Genomic DNA, 21,708 nt, shown 5'->3' on the forward strand with positions numbered 1-21,708 from the left:
GTTATCTTTTATTATTTTTAGTTATTGATATGTTAAAGTGTGTCTAGATGAGTGTTCTTTCCTCATTTTATTTCATTTGTTCATTTTATCTAATGAGAATCTAACTACCAGTAGCAGACTTCAAGAAGAGGTACTGAAGCCAGTGGTATTGATTTTTAAATTTTATTTTGTTTTTAATGAGCATGTATTTCCTCTTCTAAAAACTCCCCTTGGTTTATGTGTGGAGCAAAATTTTATATGCTGTTTTGCCTTTTTTTATTATTACTTTTGATGTTAGTATTTGTTAGGCTTTTATTTTTTATAAAGCATAAAGGAAAGAGCTTTTGGTGGTCAAAAGTTAGGTAAATATTAAAAAGCAAGTTTGTAATGATCTCTTCATCAATCTGCCTAGACACAACAGAGTACATTCATGTGAGCTATTGTCATAAATTCTAGTCTGTCACTTTGTGTCAGGAGAGACATCCCGACTCCGACCGATGGATACCAGCAACCACATATATATCTGCTCCAGAGGGTTACTAGCCTCCGGAGGGTTACCTGCTTCTGGAAGGTTACCTGCCTGCAGAGAGTTACCTGCTTTGAGGGTTACTGCCTCCAGAGTTACCTGTTCCCAGAGTAGGTTACCTGCCTCCAGGGGGTTACCTGTTCCTAGAGAGTTACCTGTGTCTGGAGAGTTACTTGCCTCTAGAGGGTTACCTGCCTTCAGAATGTTATCTGCCCAGGCTGCTCCTGCTCTCACTTGGTCTTTCTGCTTGCACACTAGAGCCCATCTCCTTTCACCTGTTCAGAAATAAGCAGGATATGGTTAAAAAGACATTACTTATGAAGAACATACCATTTTAGTAAATGTATTTGCTAAGTATTGTGTCAAATAAAAATACATAGTCAAAGCTTTAAGAAAGGGAGAAATGCTTGGGGAATAAAACCCCATTATATTAGAGGATTTCCAAGTGCTTGCTTACAGAATTAAAAATCTAGTAAACAAAAATGAAGGCATAGTACAATTCATTAATTTAAAAAGTAAATGTGTATGAAGAATATTTTTTATATATCTATGTATAGATATATAAAATCTATATATCTATAGATATATATATAGATATAAATCTATATATCTATAGATATATAAAATCTATAGTATAGTACAATTCATTAATTTAAAAAGTAAATGTGTATGAAGAATATTTTTTATATATCTATGTATAGATATATAAAATCTATATATCTATAGATATATAAAATCTATATCATTTACACAAATGATGAATTGACCACATGAAAACATTAGTTTTAAAGTAAAGATTTCACACTCAAAATTCCCTGGTAATAATTCAGTAAAATTTAACAGAAAAAAAATTCAAAATATTTACATTTACTTTGAAATTGAGACATCCATTCGTAGACAATCTGGGAACAAATAAAATATGAAAAGTAAAATCACAGTCTTAAAAGTCAATGAAAAAGTAAACTCAGAATCAAAAATCTGTAGCTTTTTTGGAAAACATGTACTCATTAAAGTATCTTAAATGTCTCAGTTGTTTAGCAAAAAATAAATGAAGTTAACTGCTACTCATCTTCAACATTAAATATAACAAGGGAACCAGAGAAAAAGAATAAATTTTAGGAGATAGTAGTAATGAAGTGGAAAAGAAACAGAAACACATAGAAGATAAAAATACTGCTTTTAAAAAATGCTGACAACATAGATAGCTGATGCAGATCAGCAAAAACAAAAGAGCAAAAATAGTGAAGATTTGAAATGGGAAAGTAGACATACAGGACACAGAATGAGAAGACGACTATCTGCATTAGATTTGGAAACGGTGATTTCCTGGCAAAATACAAATGATCAAAATTGGCTTTGGGGTAGAAAACTTGAAAAGACTGGTTGAAAAGATAATTAAAACTTTTCTGTACAAAGACATGTATAGATTCCACCTGAGTTTTAATCTAATCTTTAAAGAACCAAGTAACTGTAATCTGTTTTAAGCATGAGGAAAAACTGAAAGCCTTCTGTTCATTTCTAATAATAAAACCCAATTAAAAATGCTATAAGAAGGAAAAAGCCAGTTTTTAGTGAGTCACTTAGATGTAAGAAGTGTCACTAAACAGGAGATTTCAGTAATGTATTCAAACAATAATACTGTATAACTAAATAGAGTTTATCCTGATAAAACAAGGAGAATTCAGAATCAGAAAATCAATACATTACTGAATTAAAGAAGAAACCCCCATGGGATTATTCCTAGACTAGGCAATAGAAGACAACTTATTAAATATAATACTGCTAGTTAACAAGAAATCAGTAGTATTTTCTTCAGTGTAAATTTTGAAATTATTTCAGTTTTTAAAATCATGAGTTAGCGATTCCTGCTGTAACCATGGTGGGAAGTATTTCCCTGTGTTGGGTTCTTCAAGGTGGTTCCTCCTGCAAGTTTTTCTGGTGGAGTTGATAAAATCTTTAAGGATGCTCTATATGTAGGAGTGACTTCTTGGTTTAAATTACCGCTGAATTTTAAAGTTGTAAATTTATAAACCTTTTTAAAAAGCCTTTAAACTCATGAGTCTTGTTTCATTTATAAATCAATTAATTGTTAACAAAGTAAGAATGTGTTCACTTTGGCCATTGATTAATGTCAGTTAACTCATGTATTTAACAGATTAACATTTCCTAAATAATCTTACTTACAAATTTCAGTACGTTAATTATCTTAAAACTTTAAACATATTCATAAACTTAAGATATATTCTTCAAAAACACTTAAAGTAGGCCTTCAAGTCTAATAAGCATAATCTTCCTAAGCACTTAAGCAACTCTTGAGTATAAAAAGTCAAATTGAGAATGTAGAATATGAGTTGTAATAAATATTCAAACAATGTTTACAAACTTAATTACATTCTGTTAAACACGTCTAATTAAAATTTTGATTCTAATACCAAATACTTCCAATTACAGCCACACCTGAAACACAGGAGATTCTCAGCACTTTTATGGAGCATGTATTGTATACATGCCGATTATCCCATGTTCACAATTACTGCAAAATGTAAAATAGATACTCAAAAAAGTGAATATATGGATTTGATTTCTTTCATATCAAAATTTATTTTTGCATCTCCTCAGGTTGCAAAGTCACTGATTTTTCTAAGTGGGAAATATTTACCGTTTTGGTTATCAGGTATATTACTTTGAACCATGATTTGGCTATGGATTATCTTATAGAAACCTTAAGACTTAGAACCTTACAGTATACAGGTTCTGAAAGGTTCACTTACTGAGTCCTTCTAGTAATAAAGCAAATTTCCAAGCCCAAGCCTTTTCTTGTATTACGTATATTGAGTATTATATGTGTATTATTTTTATAATAAAACTCTGAAGCAGTGCTGGTGGAAACGTGAAAAGGCATGACTACTTTGCAAAATTGTTGGGCACCTTCTTATGAAGTTAAACCAGTTCTTAGCCAAAGGCCCAGGAAGGAGTTCCACTCTTAGGTATTTTCAAGAGAAGTGAAATTTACATCCTCACAAAGGCTTGTACATGAATACTCATAGCAACATTAACAGTAGTCAAAAGTGAATTGATAAACAGTAATATATCCTTATAATTGGTTACTATTCAGCAGTAAAAAGTGTTCAAACTACTCTTTCATCCAACACTGGATAAATATCACAACACATTATACACAGGTGTGAAAAAAGCCAGAAGTAAGAATTCATTACTGTCTGATTCAGTTTTATGAATTTCTTAAGAAGGCAGACTGATACTCAATGTCAGAAAAATAATATAATTTAAATAATTTTCAGAGGTTTATTTTTGTAATTATAACTAGCTTTCTAACTTTAATTCTCTTGAGTTGATGAAACTGTGCTTTCCTATCTGGATTACAGGTAAGCTGTTTTCTGCCTGATTGAATCCTGCATCCTGCCTATATAGCTTTTTAATCTGGCTCATCCAACTACTGTTGTGTCATCATTCTATAACTAAGATAAACATGGTCAAACTGTTTTGAAAAGCTATTTCTGATTAAATGATTAGTCATCAAATGCTTATTGTAGTCTTTTAGATAACTAAGGTAAGATGCATTATATGTGAAACTCCAGATTTTATTTTATTTCTTTTCATTTGCTAGAATGCCCCGGTAGATGTTGGCTTCATGGTTTCTAAGCTGCTTTTGACCATACAGTTATGTCCAAAAACAGAATTTCAGTCTAGTGAAAAATTTGGTGAAGACCTAAGTGATAACACTTGGGAATACATATTTGCCATTGATCTGCTCTGCTGCCATCAGAAGTGGATCTGGACACATGATAACATCATAAGGTTAGTTATTTTACTAACTTAAATAAAGATGTGTTATTGTAAGGTTGAGTTGTTGAATGCTGAATTGTGGTTTGAATAATTTTTGTTGTTTAAGCATGTAAGGCAGATGAAACATTTACAAATGACACTGCTTTTATTTTGTAAGAGTTAATAAAACTACCCTTAAGATACCTTCATCATGGCCGGGCATGGTGGCTCACGCCTGTAATCCCAGCATTTTGGGAGGCCGCGGTGGGTGGATCACGAGGTCAGGAGATCGAGACCATCCTGGCTAACACGGTGAAACCCCCGTCTCTACTAAAAATACCAAAAATTAGCCGGGCGTGGTGGCGGGCGTCTGTAGTCCCAGCTACTTGGGAGGCTGAGGCAGGAGAATGGTGTGAACCCTGGAGGTGGAGCTTGCAGTAAACTGAGATCGCGTCACTGCACTCCAACCTGGGCGACAGAGCAAGACTCCGTCTCAAAAAAAAAAAAAAAAAAAATTCATGACTATGACATTTTCTTGCTTTATTTTCCTTTAATACCTGTCACTAGTTTTTGTTCAATTCTGCTATTATCAGCTCTCTCCAATAGAAATGACTCTGGAGGGGCAGAGGGTGGCCTTGTTTGGATCGTGGCATATCCCCAGCATGTGGAACAGTGCCCACACAAGGGGAGCACCTGGCCAATGTATGTTGAATGAAATTATCATTATCGTAATTTACAGATACTCACAAAACCTAAAGGGAAGAGAAATATTCATAATTATAAATTAGCAGCTCCTCCCACCTGGGAGAAAATTAAGCTTCCAGGCATTCATTATATGTAGTAAATTAACTTTTCTCTCTGCGTTTATAATTCTGGCAATAGCTTTGTACCATCTCTGGGAGAATGGAGAAAATTGTCACTCAAATAATTTTTCTGTAGGTCTTAATTTTCTTGTGGAACCCTGGCTGAGAAAGGCTGGTTTAAGGGAGTTGGTGACATTAAAAAGGATGCATCAAAGGTTTGATAATCCATATCCTTGAGATACTTGAAGCTGTGGGAATTACCTTGTCCAAGGATCTGTGTGTGTCCAAGGATGTGTGTTACTCTTGTTCATCATCTTGACACTAAGGAAAGATTAGACATCTGAATGTCAGACAGTAAGGAATCAAATCATGGCACTCCTCTATGAGATGATAGCTATATTAAAACACGTAGCTATGAATGGATTACTATGTATTGACATAGAAAAGTATTTCCCAGTCTGTTACTAAATAAGAAAATGACAGAACAGTCTGTCCAGTGCTAGTCTGTATAATGATGTGTCAGGACCTACTGTGGGCCTCGGCTTTCTGAATCCTCATGGGAACCCACGAGGCAGGGGCCCTGTTGGCCCCAGTTATGCTTGAAGAGGCCAGGGCTGGTGCCCGTCAGAGATGCTTGGTCCACAATCCCTGCACTCATGGTGAAGATGTCAGCAAACATGAGGATCTCCACCTGAGCAACTGCAGAGCCTGCTCCCTTCCTCAGCGCTGGTGGCTCTCTACAGGTTGTTTACATCCATAGACAGTGGGGAGTATCTAGAAGAAAAGACAGAATTAGAAGAGTAATAATGATCTGAGACTGAGTTTGGAGTGCTTTTAATTTTCATTTTTCTTTTGTCTACATTAAACTTTTCTAGTGATACTTGATGAATGCCATGAAAGAAGTAGATACATTTTTGAAAAAATAGAAGACAAAGAGGAATTGGCACTGTTTTCAGTCAGTGGAAAGTTTCTTTTATCCATCTAAAGTGTTACTTGATTACTGAAGTTACAGTTTTCCTCTGGCTTAGCTCTTTTTACATGCACAGCTTTATTTGTCTGTGGTCCTACTAGGTAACTTGGCTTCTAAAACACAGGGGCTGCTTTTGCACCTGGAGAGTCCAAGTGAAAACTCAGGCTCTACCACTTCCTAGTTCTGGGACATTGGGGTTGCTGTTCAGTTTCTCTGTCCAAAGCCTTGTTCAGAAGAGTTAGAACAAGATGCAAGCACTGAATTTCCAGCCACGTTAAAGCTAGCGTGGGCACAGCCATGCCATTGGAGAAGATGTGAGCATCCAGTATCTGTTCTCACTTGAACTTACAGTGTTAGATCCTCAGCAATTACCTTCTTTCACTAATTGCTTAAGGATCATTTATAAGATAAGTTATTAATATTATTTGAGTGATGATGAGCATACATCTTTTCTTGTTGCTGTTTTATAGTAAGGAGCTGTGGCCTGTAATGGATAAGTGGATAAAATACAGAAAAGGACATGCGAACATTGCATATACTCCTGATATTATTATAGCCTCAATACTGAGGCTGATTGGTAAGTTATCTGTTTTTTTATTATTTTTTCTTGTTATTGATGATATCTTGGTGCAAGGGTGGGGGGGTAACTGTATAATAGTATATGTTGACTTTGAAAATGTTCCGTAACGACTGATTTTACAACTGTCAGAGTAGATACTTTTGTGCTTTTAAGTCAGTCTTCTTTCTCTTTTCTTATAAATTAGTGTTTTATTCATCTTTTTCAGAGGTTTTTTCATGTTAGTACATTTTAGTTATAACTGAGCTCTTTTTAGATGCTAATACTAATACACATAAACACTAGGTTATATAAGTTACTATAAATTATATTGTAGTTTCGTTTGGTTTCTAAAATAAGGATTGTATTAAGCCATTCTTGCATTGCTATAAAATACTACCTGAGATGGGATAATTTATAAAGAGGTTTCATTGGTTCACAGTTCTACAGGCTTTATAGGAAGTAGAGTGCTGGCACCTGCTTGGCTTCTGGGGAATTCTTAGGGAGCTTTCAATCATGATTGAAGGTGATGAGGGAATAGACATATCACATAGGTAAAGCAGGAGCAAATGAGGAGTCGTGGGGAGGTGTCACACACTTTTAAATGACCAGATCTCCTGTGAACTCAGAGCAAGAGCTTGCTCACCACAGGCATGGCCCAAGGCATTCATGAGGGATCCACTCCCATGATCCAGACACTCCCACCATGCCCCACCTCCAGCACTGGGGATTACAGTTCAATGTGAGATTTGGGTGGGGACAGATAACACAAACTATATCCAGGATATCTTCACACCACCTGCCCCAGTGTTTTCATACTTGTCTGTTAAGGGTCACTTAAATGAATTACAGAAGTTAAATGATTGTTTAAAAATAATTTAAATGAGACATGGATCTTTCTTAATCTCATATTTAAAGAGGACCTCAGTGGCCATTTGGTTCTCCTTCCTTATTTCCTGATAATTGTTAGTTTTTGTTTTTACTTATCTCCTACGAATCTTTATTTTTATTTTTACTTATTTTTTTGTTCTGTCTCGTCTTCAACAAGCTGCTGTTGAGGCCCTGCAGAATTATCAATGATAAGATTTATTATTTAGAAAGATGTCTTAGATACAAAAAACCCTTCAGAAAAATCAGTGAATCCAGGAGCTGGGTTTTTGAGAAGATTAACAAAATACACCACTAGCCAGACTAATAAAGAAGAAAAGGGACAAGAATCAAATAGACACAATAAGAAATGATAAAAGGGATATCACCACTGATTCCACAGAAATATAAACTGCCATCAGAGAATACTGTAAACACCTCTATGCAAATAAACTAGAAAATCTAGAAGAAATGGATAAATTCCTGGACACATGCACCCTACCAAGACTAAACCAGAAAGAAGTAGAATCCCTGAATAGACCGATAACAAGTTCTGAAATTGAGGCAGTGATTAATAGCCTACAAACCAAAAAAGCCCAGGACCAGACGGATTCACAACCAAATTTTACCAGAGGTGCAAACAGGAGCTGGTACCATTCCTTCTGAAACTATTCCAAACAATAGAGAAAGAAAGAATCCTCCTTAACTTATTTTAGGAGGCCAGCATCATCCTGATACCAAAATCTGGCAGAAACAAAACAGAAAAAGAAAATTTCAGACCAGTGTCTCCATTGAACATCGATGTGAAAATCCTCAATAAAATACTAGCAAACCAAATCCAGCAGCACATCAAAAAGCTTATCCACCATAATCAAGTCAGCTTTATCCCTGGGATGCAAGGCTGGTTCAGCATATGCAAATCAATAAACGTAAGTAATCCATCCCATAAACAGAACCAATGACAAAAACCACGTGATTATCTCAATAGATGCCAAAAAAGGCCTTCAATAAAATTTCAACATCCCTTCATGCTAAAAACTCTCAAACTAGGTATTGATGGAACATAACATAATTAGAGCTGTTTATGACAAATCCACAGCTAGTATCATATTGAATGGGTAAAAGCTGGAAGCATTCCCTCTGAAAACCGGCACAAGGCAAGGATGCCCTCTCTCACCACTCCTATTCAACATAGTATTGGAAGTTCTGGCCAGGCCAGTTGGGCAAGAGAAAGAAAGAAAGGGTATTTACATAGGAAGAGAGGAAGTCAAATCGTCTGTTTGCAGATGACATGATTTTATATTTAGAAAACCCCATTGTCTCAGCCCAAAACTCTTTAAGCAGATAAGCAACTTCAGCAGAGTCTCAGGATACAAAATCAGTGTGCAAAAATCACAGCCATTCCTATATACCAATAATAGACAAGCATAGAGCCAAATCATGAGTGAAATCCCATTCACAGTTGCTACAAAGAGAATGAAATGTCTAGGAATACAGCTTACAAGGGATGTGAAGGAACTCTTCAAGGAGAACTACAAACCACTGCTCGAGTAAAAAGGACACAAATGGAAAAACATTCCATGCTCATGGATAGGAAGAATCAATATCGTGAAAATGGCCATACTGCCCAGAGTAATTTATAGATTCGATGCTATTTCCATCAAACTACCACTGACTTTCTATGCGGAATTAGAAAAAAAACTATTTTAAATTTCATATGGAACCGAAGAAAAGCTCATATAGCCAAGACAGTCATAAGCAAAAAGAACAAAGATGGGAGTGTCAACACTAGACTTCAAACTATACTAAAAGGCTACAGTAACCAAAATATCATGGTACTGGCACCAAAACAGACATATAGACCAGTGGAACAGAACAGAGACCTCAGAAATAACACCACACATCTACAACCATCTGATCTTCGACAAACCTGATAAAAACAAGCAATGGGGAAAGGATTCCCTATTTAATAAATGGTGCTGGGAAAACTGGCTAGCCATATGCACAAAACTGAAATTGGAATCTTTCCTTACACCTTATACAAAAATTAGATCAAGATGGATTGAAGACTTAAATGTAAAACCCAAAACCATAAAAACCCTAAAAGAAAACCTAGGCAATACCATTCAGGACATAGGCATGGGCAAAGACTTCTTGACTAAAACGCCAAAAACAATTGCAACAAAAGCCAAAATTGACAAGTGGGATCTAATTAAACTAAAGAGCTTCTGCACAGCAAAAGAAACTACCATCAGAGTGAACAGGCAACCTACAGAATGGGAGAAATTTTTTGCAATCTATCCATCTGAAAAAGGTCCAATATCCAGAATCTACAAGGAATGTAAACAAATTTACAAGAAAAAAACAACCCTATCAAAAAGTGGGCAAAGGATATGAACAGACACTTCTCTAAAGAAGACATTTATGCAGCCAACAAACATGAAAAAAAGGCTCATCATTCATTGGTTGTTAGAGAAGCGCAAATCAAAACCACTATGAGGTACCATCTCATGTCAGTTAGGATGGTGATCATTAAAAAGTCAGGAAACAACAGATGCTGGTGAGGCTGTGGAGAAATAGGAACACTTTATAACACTGTTGGTGGGAGTGTGAATTAGTTCAAACATTGTGGAAGACAGTGTGGTGATTTCTCAAGGATCTAGAACCAGAAATAACATTTGACCCAGCAATCTCACTAGTGGGTATATATCCAAAGGATTATAAATCATTCTACTATAAAGACACATGCACATGTATCTTTATTGCAGCACTGTTTACAATAGCAAAGACTTGGAACCAACCCAAATGTCCATCGGTGATAGACTGGATAAAGAAAATGTGGCACATAATATACCATGGAATACTATGCAGCCATAAAAATGAGTGTATGCCCTTTGCAGGGACATGAATGAAGCCGGAAGCCATCATTGTCAGCAAACTAACACAGGAACAGAAAACCAAACACTTCATGTTCTCACTCATAAGTGGGAGGTGAACAGTGAGAACACATGGACATGGGAACATCACACACTGGGGCCTGTCAGGGCGTGGGGGGTAAGGGGAGGGAGAGCATTAGGACAAATACCTGTGGGACTTAAAACCTGGCTGATGGGTTGATGGGTGCAGCAAACCGTCATGGCACATGTGTACCTATGTAACAAACCTGTACGTTCTGCACGTGTATCCTAGAACTTTAAAAAGAAAGCTCTCTTAATTTTGACCTGATTTCTGTATCTGCAGCATGTATTCTTTGCCCTTGGGGAATATGAAACAAGCTTCATCCAATTTCTGCATTATAGCCCTTAGATACTTTGAAGACAGTTATGACTTTTAAATATCTTTGGATTTTTCTTAATTAAAACTCACAGATAGCATCATTTGCAATAAGGTTAGTGTTTGAGAATACTTATATAAGTGAGTCTAAAAATAGATCACAGTAGGCAATACCCTATGAATTTTGTTACTGTATCGGCAAATTTGCATTCCTCCTCTGTGTGTACTTTGCATGCAAATATAGCAACATTGCCCTAAGTAAATAAAATGATTCTAGACAAAAACTTGGTTACAAAGTAGACACCAAATTTCACTGGAAATAACCAATAATACACTTGGAGATAAGTTACCAAACAAGAGGATAGGAGAACCAAATGATTGCCAAAGACTAGGAATTCAGAAGAGATATATCAGAAGATAAACAGAGGCACAGAAGTGGAAATGAAGAAACTAGGCCACGTGGTGCACAGGTTCAAAACTGTTTTGCTGAATTCCTCAGTTCAAGATAACCCTCAACAACAATTTCCATTCTAGCTGTGGAGCACTAGGGAACACAGGAGGGTCAGTGATGGCATTCCCAGCAGTTAGGTGACATCTGTGTATCTGGAAATGCTGATTTCAGCAGCAGCTTCTCTTATGAATTCAGGAAAAAATGCTCATGCTTTTGACTCATTTTAAATTGTGAAATCTTTTTGAGAGTTAAAAAAAGTCAGAAGAGATGTTTTAAGGTGTAAATAAATATGTTATCCTGGATAATCTGTGGAATTTTCAAAACAATAGGGTATTTTTTTAGTCACACTTTAAAATATGGTATTTTTTTGGTTCTTGTTTTAGTGGTTGTGTTTCTGTATTGGTTAATCTTGAGAAGAAATGAGTGAAGATTGTGTTTTTTGTGCTCAGCAGCCTCATATAACAGTGGAAGCAGCCTCTTTGCATTTTAGAGGAGGGTCAGCTGGACATGTGATTTATCTTGGTGTCTTCTCCAGTGTCTCTTCTAATTAGTGTTTATCTTCTGGGGTTACCAAATTTGGCTGGCCATCCAGATTGCCTGAGAAGCTTTTTAAAAACCACAGATTCTCAGACTCCATCTTCTGAGGTTCTGATAGTGTTAGGGTGGTGTGTGCAAAGCTCTGTAGGCATGCTCATGAAATAATGGGTTTGGAAAAGAGAATGATTGCTATAAATAAAACAGTATACACAGTCATTCACCGCATAACAATGTTTTCATCAGCAGTGGAGCACGTACCAGAAGGTGATCTCAGAAGATGATAATACCTTGTTTTCCTGTACTCTTTCTATGTTTAGATACACAGATGCTTACCAAAGTGTTACAGTTGCCTCCAGTATTCGGTACAGGAACATGCTGTACAGATTTGTATGGCCTAGGTGTGTAGTGGGCTGCTCTGTCTGCGTTTGTGGAAGTGTACTCTAGGATAATGTTTGTCCAAGGACACAATCTCCTAAAAGATGAATTTCTTAAAATGTGATCTCCTGGCTAAGCAGCCTGTGACTGTACTTTACCTTTCATTTAGATGTCACAAAACTCTTTTAAAGAAAACTATTTAAGATTATATACTTTCAAATATGTACCTTAAAATATGTGAATTAAGAATATGTTAGTAGTTTATTTAAAAAGAAGGATGTATAATTGTAGGGAGAAAATATGGCTTGTAATTTTATTCAAATCAAGTCTAGTTTATTCTTTGAATCTTTAAAATTCTGGCAGTTGAGAGCCAAATAATTTATGACTTTAATAATATGTATTATTTAGAGTAATAAATGCGTACTTACAATTAAGAGTGATATATAATACAATTATATGTTATAGAGAATAAGAATAATGTGTAATTAACATAATATATATAATTGACAATACCATGTACTAAAATGCTTATAAACATATAAAAGCAGTCCAGAGGATGGATAATTAGTGTAAGGTCGAAATAAGAGCAAAGTCAGGAAGAATAAGCCCTTCTCAGGTCTGCTGATGAAGTCGTGTGCATGAGCAAGATGAATGTGGGGAGGCTGGAGCACAACCTAGCAGGCTGCCATGTGTGCACAGGTGTGCCAGCACAGGAGAGGAGCAGCAGAGCCTGGTCTTGCTTGTCCTTTTGGTGCCGTGGCACTATACGCAGGAGATGAGACTCAGAACCAGGCAGCTGCTGGGTGACAAGGATAGTGGTATGGGCTGAGGGCAAGGGGTGAAAGTGAGTGAGGCCTGCTGTTTAGGCCTGGCAGATTTCTCAGAAGTGACATTAATACCCCCACCCCCCAACACACACACATACACACAAAAACACACTCATCTGGATTGGGAGTTTGAATTGTTCCTAAGGAGAAACTGTTAGTGAACTTTCTTGCCATTTCTGAATCTGACCTTGACTGAAAAATTGAGTAAAAGTGATATAATGATATTAACTTAAGTCACACACTAATCTTCATAAAATAAAGGAATTGTCTTTATTCTTTTTTGTTGTTGTTTTTTGAGACAGAGTTTCACTCTTGTTGCCCAGGCTGGAGTGCAATGGCGCCGTCTCGGCTCACCACAACCTCCGCCTCCCAGGTTCAAGCGATTCTCTTGCCTCAGCCTCCCGAGTAGCTGGGATTACAGGCATGCGCCAGCACGCCCGGCTAATTTTTTGTAGTTTTTTTTAGTGGAGACAGAGTTTCTCCATGTTGGTCAGGCTGATCTCGAACTCCTCAGATCTCAGGTGATCCGCCTGCCTTGGCCTCCCAAAGTGCTGGGATTACAAGTGTGAGCCACCGCACCCGGCCTCTGTCTATTCTTAATACAAAATCTGTACATCCTATCAATGAGATTTTTACTCCATGGACAATAAAAGAGTTTTATGTCAGTGAGACTTGCGTTTTCTAATGTTGGATTCAGGTGTGAGCGTTGCTAACAGCAAATGGCCACAGGATTAGTACATGGGGTTTAACTCTAACCTTCCTTAATGATAAACTGTTAAAAAGCATTTTGTGGAATGTTCAAATTGCTGTAGAGTCACAGAAATGTGGTGGAGAATAGAAACTCATCTCACTGCAGTGCTCAGTTCTTGGCAGAGCTGAGGCCTGGAAAGATTAAGCCCTTGTCTGAGGCCATGCAGTGGAAAGGTAGCAAAATTGGGACAGAAATTTGACTACCACTGGATTCAGTGGTTGTAGAATACCATCTTTCTGCCCCAAAGAGCTTTTACAATCCTGAATAATTTGCCCCTCCTGGTATTAACTGGAATCTAGAGCTAGAAAAAGACTGTGTCACATGTCAGGTTTCTGCAGGTCAGACTGAATTAGCCATTATTGGTGATTTCTATCCATTCTCTTGGCAAATCTGTTAGCTTTCCTTCGAAATTGTGTCAGCTCACCATTTCTTTGCAAACTTGCATCCAAAAATTTAAATGAAAACCCTGCTGTCTTTATCTTCTAATTAGTGTTTATTGGAAGGGTCTGTCCTGTAGACTTACTTTGTGTGCAGGCCTCAGCTCTCTTCCAGCTCCCTTGACAGTGCTGGGGATTGCATTGTCCTGGATGTTGAGATCAGCTCCACATTTCTTATTTGTATTCTAATATAGCTGGATGGCCCTGGGCATCCTCACATACCTTCTGTGGGGAGCTCTTCCTCCATCATAGCCAATCTGTCATCTCTGTCATGTCATCGTATATTGAGTCTTTTTCCCCATATCATCTACTAGACTCATGATTTCCTCTTATTTTACTCCTTAGCTCCATTAATTTAAATCACTTATAAAACTGAATTTCATTAAGTGCTTTTAATTGAAAGAAAGAGATCCATTATAACATGATTATGTATTTCCTGGGAACGCATGCACATCCCATGATTGAATAATGCCATAGCTGTGTTGGATGCACATTCCTTTCTCTGCTGTTAGTCGTACATTTAATATCCGTGGTAGATTGTTTCAGAGGACAGATCCAGTGGTATGCTGTTAGCAGTTTAATCTAATTGCAAAGAGATATTTGAAAGTGGTCAGTAACCTGAAATTTCTGATTTCTGAAGTAAATTACTTTTCAATTTCCTAGGCTTCCTAGAAATTATTCAGATATTTACAGTGTCATCTTAAATTGGGAGTTATCCTAATATTCTTTGATCAGTAATTATTTACTGAGCACCTGCGGTGTATCACAATATTCAGGCTGCACGTACCTAACACTAAGCTAGTTCCTGTAGAGGTTACAAAGTAATACAAATTACTTAAGTGCCCCATGCCTCAGTTTCTCCACATTTAAAATAGAGATGAAACTCTCATACTGGATTCACATATAGACCTGTGGGATGTTTGTAGTATTGAGAGATAATGTGAACACAGAACGCTGAGCATACAATATGATATTGTTGTAAAAGCACATCCAAGATATGTTCCACAGTCCTCCTACTTAAGAGTCAAAAGAAGATGAGGACTTGCCTGGATGGAGGGAACGGGATTCCACTTTGAATCAAGTTCTCATCCATATGAGAGCTCCTGGAGTAAGAGAAGGCTCCAAGTGTAGAGGAATTGGGGGGAATGATGCCATTCTGCTTGCTTTAGCCTTTAATGAATTTGGTTGCCCTGTGATCTCAATCTTTGGATCTTTGGTTCTCATACCTGTTAGTTATCATTGAGAACCCTCAAAGAACTTTCGTTACTCCAGGTTATATCTATCTGTATTCACTGTGTCAGTAATTAAAAACTGAGAAATTGTTTATTTAGTTATTCATTTAAAATGAACAGTAATGAACCCATAAATGACATTTTTAATGAAAGGTAACTATATTTCCAAAACAAAAAATAATGGGAATCGCATTGCCTTGTTGCCGACCTTTGTACTGTCTGGTTTGATAGAAGATGGCTGATTTTTCATTATCTGTTCTGCATTCAGTCCCATGTGTTTTTCATATACGTAAGACTGAATATATGAAGAAAACTCATTCTCATACAAGTATGTAGTTGATGGCAGAATCTTTTATTAGCCTTTTCAAATATGGATATTCTTTTTTGGTACTACAATAAAACTCAACAAGTAGTAGTTTCTTAAAGGTTACTTGAAGTGTGAAATCTGAAATGCTGCAGTGAACTTTTTGTACCTTGTTATACTAGAATCCACTGAGCTAGCTTAAATGTCGAAGGGATCCTTTTGCCCAGTTATGATTTTGTAACCTGCATTATTCACTTGGAAAATAATTGATTGACATAGATATTCCAAATGCCAACAATACCCAAAAAACACGTTTAATGTCATCAGTCTCATCACAGGAAAGTCTTAAATATTGTAAAGGTGTCAAGCTCAGGGTAACTGATGAAAATTGTTCCAAACTTAATTTTGCTTAAAAGCTCAAATGTTGTTGACCACGAGGTAAAGTTCCTTTAAGTTACAGGTTCACTTTGTTTATTGTTGAAAAAAATCTGCCTTGTTCCAATTAGCCATAGTTTGTCAGTTCTTTCAATCAAAAGTGGTGTCCTGTGAGAAAAAAGGCGCCTGATTTCATTCACAACACAATTGGATAAGTGCATTTCTTCACAACAGCCAGTGCACTCAGTGTACGGGGGAGTGCTTCCTGTGCCGTCCGTCTACAGCATGGTACAGAGTTCTGTGTTTAGGGGTCCAGGTGTAGTGAGAGTAGTTGCAACTAAGTGAACTTGGCTTTTTGACTGTGAGCACCTGGCAATGGGGAATAACTCCCATTTAGTGAGGTGCCACTGTCTGGACTTGCACTCAGAGTCCAGTAGTTTCATCTGCTGTGGCTTTTGCACCATCAGACCACATGTCAGCACTGGGAGGAAGGCACAGAACTTCTTAGCATTGTTGTGAAGTAGTTTGACTTAGAGGACTCTAAGGTTTCTGCAGACTACATTTGAGAATTACTGCTCTGTGGTATAATAGCAGTTGCCAAAAGTCCGACCAAAAATACATATTTTGGTGGTACCATAGTCTTATCTTGGATCTGTTAACTTAATAGAAGTCAGGCGTTTCACATTGGTCCTAGTGAAGCCATTCTTTCTTCTAACTTCTGTTTATTCCATTGTAACTTGGAAAGCAGCACATTGTATATCATCTGCATAGGTGAATGCAAGAAGAAATGATGAGGCATTTGATCACCTCCTGTAAGAGAAATGGACCTTTAAATTCTGAGGAGAAGTTAATCAACATTTAACTGGACTGTTTCCATTTTGTTTTGTTTCCCCTAGGTCGTTTAGGCCAGTTGGGTTTGAAAGAAGGATTTCCATCTGCTGTGAAAAACATTAGTTCGGTTATCGGTATGTTTATACAGCATGCTCACGATGAAGGTAAAACTTACATCTAGTAAAATTACTTTCAAATAACTTGTGTTTCTCATAGTTAAACCTTTTTTGGGGTCCTTACTGTGTGCTGTGCTCTGTGCTTCGTTTGCTGCCTCATAGATGAGGGAATATTTGCAAAACATTCCGGCATTGATATTGGAATGTGTGTGTGGATTTTGTGGTGGTGTTTGTTTACTTAAATGAAAGTCATTTGCCCTGTTGGGCACTGCTTCCCTAAGGAGGAAGAAACTCTCTTTTCCTGCGGCTAACATTCTGCCTCTAAAACTCTGTACTCTGTGATCCCTGACAAGTGACTTAACCTGGGCTCTCTGCGAGGCCTCCTGGGTGGAGCTGTGTCTTGATGGAATGAAATCAGTGATGCACAGGTATCACAGAGTACTTAGCATCGTCGGGAGAGAGCTTGGAAACCTGGAAACCTTGTGAGCAAGGCTTCCTCGTGGGGATTTCTGTTATCATTTACATATTGCATAGCATGTGATTTTATGTCTTTTGTGGGAGAAGCTTAAAGTCACTCTTATAAGGGATGAATCTAGTTTTTGTTTTGAATATTGTAGAATCAAGGAATAATACAGTTAAGCAGCATCACATCAGAAATGCACAAAGTGACATTTTCAATACTGTATAACACCCAAGATGATCTTAACATGGTAGGTTCTTTGTCTTCAGCTTTCAGTGGAAGACTGGATATTGAACTTCATGAGAACAGCGTTTCTCATTAAGCTGCTTTCTCTTGAAATACCTTCTTTCACTTTAGGATAGCTGCTGAAGTGGTGCACATTTCTTCCATATGACAGTGTTCTCTTTTACAATTGAGGTTGTATATTGACATAAGAGAAAGTAGCCAGAATAATGGCTGATGGGTTGTCTAGCCAACAGATGCAGATTAACTTTGCTACTAGGGTGGGTGTAACCTCGAAGCTGTGGTAATCCTTGTCCCCCATGAGGGAGGAGGAGGAGCTGATGTTGGGACCTGCTATAGATTAGACCCTGTGCATGGCACTGCCCCACAGCCTAATCCCCAAGACAGCCATCTGCGCAGATGGCATTGTCCTTCTTATATACGGGAGGAAACCAAAGCTCAGAGAGAAGAGTGATTTGCTGAAGGTGAGGCTAGGAAGTGCCATCCCTGCTGTTTGCCCAGGTCTGTCCCTCTCCAGAGCTAGCTCTTTAAATAGTGCCACATATTCTTATTTATTAAAATTCTTTTTAACCTCTTGTGTTTCTCTTACTGTTAAACTTTTTTATTTGTTTGAGTCATGGCCTTACAATGTACCCCATGCTCTATGCTTTCTCATTGCTTGGCGTTTATGGTGGAGGAAGTAATTTTCAGAGCTGCAGTTCTGCCTGCATTTTCAGCATTAATGTTTGAATGTGTGGGCTTTTGTATTGTTTGAAATGGTGCTAGTTTGCCCTGTTGGAGAAGACTGAGATACACATTGAGTATATCTTATTTGAAATGCTTGGGACCAGAAGTGTTTTAGACTTCAGATTTTCTTAGATTTTGTAGTATTTCCTTTATATTTACGAGTTGAGCATCCCTAATCAGAGAATCAGAATGCTCCAGCATTTCCTCTGTGGGTCATGTTGGTGCTCCAAAAGTTTCAGCTTTGGAGCATTTTGGATTTCAGATTTTTGGAGTAGGAACACATGACCTATATATAGTTAGTAAAGTTTAACTCCTAAATTGTTTAACCTAAATTATTTAAATACATTAAATTTTAACTAAATTAAATTTTAATAACTCTAAAATAAACTTACCTTAAAAGAGAACTGTGATAATATACTGTAATGTATAACCTAGCTATAATTTAGAATCACACTACACTGTAGTTTTTGAAAGTATGGTATGGTTAAAAAAAAAAAAAAAAAAAAAGCTTTTCATTATAGCTCATTTTATTATGCTTTTTCATTTCCAAAGTGCATTTATAAATACTTCCTGTGGATATCTCATAGAGTCATGTGTTTAATGAATGTTTTAGGATCACATTTTATTAAAACTTAAATATGAGAGTGTGATCCTTCCAGAACTGTTTTGGGAAGCTTAGTGGTGGCCATGGGTGACTGGGATCTTTGAGGCCCTCTCCCTTTTACAAACACACCAGCAGTCCTCAGGACACTGCTGGGGCCAGGAAACCACAGACAGCTACTGTCAGGCTTTTTTAATTTTTTATTTGTGGACAGGTCTTAAATGAATTTTTTTATTGTGGGTTTTTAAAAATATTTAATTTTCATTGCTGGCAGAAAGCATTCTGTTATTTGAATAGTATTCCAGTAGTTTACATCACTAAAATTTTGGATAACAGATACTTTCTTGTCTTAATGACTGATTTGAAATTTCTTTTCAGATATACCATGGGGTATACAGTTAGCAGCTGTGTATGCTCTTTGTGACTTGAGTCCCAGCAATCCAGCAGAAATTTCGAAGATCCTTGAAGCTTGGCGGAGAGAGGCCTCCAAAAGCGTTCCGTCTGCGATTGTTAGCTGCTTAGAGGAAGTCAGTGCCCTGAGCGCAGAGGAGCTTGGCTGACCCGGGATGCCACTGAGGCTTGAGAAGTGCCTTGACACGTTTTGAACACAAATAGTTTGATCAGCTTTGAGAACACAAAGGGAGGTTTAAAAACGAAAGACATCAAATAGATAAAACAGATCAGAGGCTCTCCTTATTGTTTGGCAAGGAGACAGGAGAAACAAGCAGTGGCGTAGTCGTTTTTCCCTAAATCTCATACATTTCACTTAAGGCTGTCGTGATCTGTGACATATGGGTTATATTATTGTGTCTTTGTCAAACAACAAAAACTTGAACTTAGCCCTTTTTTTGCTGCAGAAAGTGTCCTTTTAGTGGCTTTTTAAAATTGAGTGGCATTTTATAATAAACTTACCAATATAAAAACATGATTTGGTTCCTGAGCTATTGTTGGACTTGTGCTCCAATGAGTGACTAGGAAAAAATAAATTGGCAAAAACTTAGAGTTTTCTGCTATCTTAGCTGGAAATGAGCTGCAAAAGTTTTTCTCAAGATGTAGTGCGTAATTGATCAGAGCAAAACATGGAGAGCCCTTTGCAGAAACCCACTTTAATGCATTTTCTTCATATCCCTAAAGTTCCTTAAAAATACATGACAATGTATCAGGAAGAGGAGAACTGAAGAGTAGAAGTTCCCTTGCAGATTTTTTTATCAGTGACATGTAAATGAGCAACTCACAGATGAGCGCAGGCAGAGCTCTGTGTGCCGTGTACATATGGACCGTGCTATGATGTGTCTCACATTTGATGATATTCCACTTTCGGAATTTTAGTATTTGTATATAGAAAATGGGTTTAATAACTCACCATGGTTTTGATTTGTCTTACATTCGTTATTTCTTAAAACTCTTGTATGTGTTTTTATAATAAAAAATAAAAGTAAGCCATGGATATTTCTGTTCTGATTATTAGAATGAAACTGGGTGTTACTTCTGTTCTACGAAGGGTGAAGAAGACATCTAATCGAAGAAGAAAATGGTCATTCCTAAGGAGACTTACCTTCTGGGGATATAAACATTGCATTGCCGGTACTTGCCTGGCTTTGAGTATTTACGGAGATGCTCTTTAGTGATACCAGATGCCAGATAATTAAGTGCTTGCAGGCCCTCATGATTGGATTTTTTGTTTTCATTACAATTGCTGCCCGTTAGCAGTTGCATTTGGCAACAGTTCTGTTACTCCTTCCTTAAGTAACTATAACAGGCATAACTGAAATTTTTAAATCACTTGGTCGCCCTTTTGGAAGCTTTGTGTTGATACGAGTCATTCTTCCTACCAGTATGTTGAGCATATTCTCTCTGCCAGGTGCCTTGCTGGGAGGAGCTAGTCACATGGCATTTGGGTAAAGGAAAATCCTAAACGAGTGATCACCCCGTATATACAACAATCATAAACAGGGGAAATAGCAGTAAAGAAAACCTGGAGCTTTGCATACAGAGTAGCAGGGTCAACGCCTCTTTCCATGTGGTGGACAAAGAGGGTCTCTGAGGAGGTAACATTACAAGGACCTGGATGGAGGGACCCAGCCTTGAAAGCAGGCAGGAGAAATGTCCCTGCCGGATTGGAGGATTGGATGGCGGGGGTGGGGGGTGGGGATGGCAACCCTGAAAGGCAACAATCCCGTCAGTGCCAGAAGGAGTCTGCTGGAGCCAGAACTCCTGTCGTGTGCCCATGAGATCAGGTTAGATAAGAAACTGCCAGTCACTCAAGACAGCTGGGAGCACTTTCATGCGGAGTGGCAGCCGAGGCTCCAGGGAGACTGAGCAGACATGTCACATGCAACAGTTCACCGGGGCTGTTCTGAGGAAAAGGGATGTGAGAACGACAAGAGGTGAAGTGGAGAGACCTGTTAGGAGGCGACTGCAACAGGTGGAGCTGGGAGCTGACGGTGAGGTGCAGACGGTAAAGGGCAGATGGACTTCACATCTGTCAGGGTAGAACTGATGCTGTGTTCATGAAGTCCCGGGGAGGAATCAGGCAGGACTCCCAGGTTACTGAGTTGAGCACGTGGAATCGGGGATAGATGCCCAGGTTTAGGAATTACAGGTGGTAGGAATCATGACTCGAGCTTTCCATTTGGGACATGGGAACCATAAGACTTCCAAGTGGAGGTGGCAGGGAGCCTTTAC

General features: G+C 37.8%; 1 protein-coding gene across 1 annotated transcript in view; it reads left to right on the forward strand.

Annotated features, from left to right (window-relative positions):
* ICE1 (interactor of little elongation complex ELL subunit 1) overlaps positions 1-20,472 on the forward strand; it is a 66,667-nt gene extending 46,195 nt beyond the window's left edge. Inside the window, exons 16-19 of the mRNA XM_023218237.2 lie at positions 4,131-4,321; positions 6,532-6,638; positions 16,943-17,041; positions 19,402-20,472. Of these exons, the coding sequence (XP_023074005.1) occupies positions 4,131-4,321; positions 6,532-6,638; positions 16,943-17,041; positions 19,402-19,583 (579 nt within the window). The 3' untranslated portion in view covers positions 19,584-20,472. The remainder of the gene's footprint in view (positions 1-4,130; positions 4,322-6,531; positions 6,639-16,942; positions 17,042-19,401) is intronic.
* Positions 20,473-21,708: the final 1,236 nt, after the last annotated feature.

Source organism: Piliocolobus tephrosceles, chromosome 4, assembly GCF_002776525.5.
Source record: "Piliocolobus tephrosceles isolate RC106 chromosome 4, ASM277652v3, whole genome shotgun sequence".
Lineage (NCBI taxonomy): Eukaryota > Metazoa > Chordata > Mammalia > Primates > Cercopithecidae > Piliocolobus > Piliocolobus tephrosceles.